The sequence below is a fragment of the Sinocyclocheilus rhinocerous genome, unplaced genomic scaffold, assembly GCF_001515625.1.
Source record: "Sinocyclocheilus rhinocerous isolate Xijiao unplaced genomic scaffold, SAMN03320098_v1.1 scaffold824, whole genome shotgun sequence".
Lineage (NCBI taxonomy): Eukaryota > Metazoa > Chordata > Actinopteri > Cypriniformes > Cyprinidae > Sinocyclocheilus > Sinocyclocheilus rhinocerous.
In genome coordinates this window covers 318814-321879 of record NW_015628342.1, presented here as the reverse complement: position 1 = coordinate 321879, position 3066 = coordinate 318814, and the positions used below count along the sequence as shown (strand labels likewise).

Here is a 3066-nt window from a genome sequence, read left to right as displayed (position 1 = left end):
TATTTCGATTTTTTTGCACCCTCAGATTCCAGATTTTCAAATAGTTGTATCTCGACCAGATATTGTCCGATCCTAACAAACCATACATCAATGGAAAGCTTATTTATTCAGCTTTCAGATGATGTATAAATCTCAATTTCAAAAAATTGACCCTTATGACAGGTTTGTGGTCCAGTGTCACATATTGGATAAAACAATCAAAAATAGAATTACTTAATATTTCAGGATATAATATAAATGTAAAAAGAAATATAATAAATATTTAAGTAATAATTTAACGCACACAAATACAAATAATTAAACATAATTACATTTATATTATAATGACATATTTATACAATTACAAAAAATTACATATAATCATATATATATATTAGGGGTGTAACGGTACACGAATTCGTACCGAAAATTTTCGGTACAGGTCTTTCGGTTCGGTATGCATGTGTACTGAAAAAATCATTCAATTTTTTCAGGAAATTCAGACAATAAATGCTGTTTTGGGGCTGTTTGATGTAGCGACATGTCGCTGTATAAACGCCTAAGTTTATAAGTGCGATCATCTTTACTACTAGTTTTAACATGAATTAAACATGAATGAACATCTCATGTAATGGCTCAGTGTTTCAGTTGCGGAAAGACATTAAAACAGCTTCTAAACAAAATGTTACGTAGCATTTCATTTACCCCAGCAAGTCATCAGTGTCCACAGCTCCTTATTCGCTAGAGAAATGAAGTCTAGAGAAGAGCATTTTGAGAAATATTAGACTATATACTCATTATATTTTACTTTACCTGTTAGTGATGTCTTAATTATTTAATGTGTGTTTAAATAAATGTTATGGCAGCCACTGTGTAAATGATTATATTTCAACAACAAATAGGAATTGTATCATTTAGAAGTTAATTTAAAAACGGCATTATGTGCAATTTACATGTGCAATTATGTGTCGATTATTATGGTTAAAAATAAATATTAATTGAATTTAAGTTTGGGTTCTGTTGTTAATTGTAACCTTTTAGTAAAAGGGCAGAAGCTGAGGTAGATTTTTGAGGTAGATTCCCTAAGAACATTTTAATTGTAATTTAATTTATTTAAAGGAAAAGCAATTTGTTCAGTAAACCATTGTTTAATTTAAAAAAATATATAATTTTTTCCTCCTGCTGTACCAAAACCATACCGAACCGTGATGCCAAAACTGAGGTACGTACCAAACCTTCATGTTTGTGTACCGTTACACCCCTAATATATATATTTACACTACTGTTCAAAAGTTTGGGATCAGTAAGACTTGTAATGTTTTTTAAAGAAGCCTCTTCTGCTCATCAAGGCTGCATTTATTTGATCAAATTAAACTGTAATGTATTTCTGTGATGCGCAGCTGTATTTCCAGCATCATTACTCCAGTTTTCAGTGTCACATGATCTTCAGAAATCATTCTAATATGCTGATTTATTATTAGAATTATCAACAGTTGTGCTGCCAAATATTTTTTTGGAAACTGCGATACTTTTTCCAGGATTCTTTGATGAATAAAAAGTTAAAAAGAACAGAATTTATTCAAAATATAAATCTTTTCTAACAATATAAATCTTTGCTATCACTGATGCTGAAAATTCAGCTGCGCATCACAGGAATAACTTGCATTTTAATGTATATTAAAATAGAAAAACGTTATTTTACATCGTAATAATATTTCACAATATTATTTTTTTTCCTGTATTTTGCCATGAGCATAAGAAACTCCTTTAAAAAACATAAAAAATTGTCATATATATATGAATAATTTAAATTTGAATAATCAGGGCATCTTAGAAGCGAGCATCATGTTGTGTCCTAGCTTGTTGACCATCCTTCACATTGATGGTGTAGGGTGCTGTCTATGTAGTGGTCTCACTAGGTCTCTCTCTCAGGCGCTGGCGGATCTGGTTCAGTCCCATCTGAAGTCCAACGAGCCGTGTTCCCGTCAGCTCACCCTCCGCTGTCCGCTCTGCGTCAACCCCACCTGCGCTCAGACCAAGGCCTTCTTCTCCAGCCAGAAACCCTGACCTCTGACCTCTGACCTCTCAGCAGCTGTGAACCCAACGGCAGCGCTGGACTCTAGGTTAGCTTAAGGGTAAAGCCGGTGCACGAGGGTGGTTTCAGACTGAGACGAGTCATAAGTGCCGCCCTCATTGAAAACAAATGCGTTTTTACCCCGGCTTACATTCCAACCTTATACATCCAAAACATCCGCATCCCCTTCGCCTTTTTAGTTTCCCTCTTGGTCTTTCCATCCAGATTTTTTCTTGCATGTGATTGAGAACGCTTGTGTCTTCCCTTAAAAAAACGAAATGCAGTCCTAAAAAAAATGCAAAAACAGTCAGCGTGGAACAAATGACACATTAATCAAATAAACATGGTGCTAAAGTTGTGTGCACATGCATTTGTGCGTCAGATCGGCTTAAAAGAAATCGTTCACATTCATTCATGTGCTTACCTGTATGAGACTGGAGTAATGATGCTGAAAATTCAGCTGCGCATCACAGGAATAAATTAGATTTTAATGTATATTAAAATAGAAAAACGTTATTTTACATCGTAATAATATTTCACAATATTATTTTTTTTCCTGTATTTTGCCATGAGCATAAGAAACTCCTTTAAAAAACATAAAAAATTGTCATGATCCCAAACTTTTGAACAGTAGTGTGTGTGTGTGTGTGTGTGTGTATGTATGTATACTCTTGGTCTTTCCATCCAGATTTTTTCTTGCATGTGATTGAGAACGCTTGTGTCTTCCCTTAAAAAAACGAAATGCAGTCCTAAAAAAAATGCAAAAACAGTCAGCGTGGAACAAATGACACATTAATCAAATAAACATGGTGCTAAAGTTGTGTGCACATGCATTTGTGCGTCAGATTGGCTTAAAAGAAATCGTTCACATTCATTCATGTGCTTTCAAACCTGTATGACTTTATTTCTTCTGTGGAAATGTTGTGTTGAAAAGCTTCGAAACGTACAAAAGCACCATTAAAGTATCGTATGACTTCAGAAGAACTTCGGTTCAGTGTAGTGCACAATTCATA

At 34.1% G+C, this 3066-nt stretch overlaps 2 protein-coding genes across 3 annotated transcripts in view; both read left to right on the top strand.

Moving 5' to 3' along the window:
* fech (ferrochelatase) overlaps positions 1–2459 on the top strand; it is an 18970-nt gene extending 16511 nt beyond the window's left edge. The window contains exon 10 of the mRNA XM_016548955.1: positions 1912–2459. Within this exon, the coding sequence (XP_016404441.1) occupies positions 1912–2046 (135 nt within the window). The 3' untranslated portion in view covers positions 2047–2459. The remainder of the gene's footprint in view (positions 1–1911) is intronic.
* The window catches only part of nars1 (asparaginyl-tRNA synthetase 1), a 34649-nt gene that overhangs the window by 29423 nt on the left and 2160 nt on the right, over positions 1–3066 (top strand). The gene's annotated exons all lie outside the window — the stretch shown is intronic.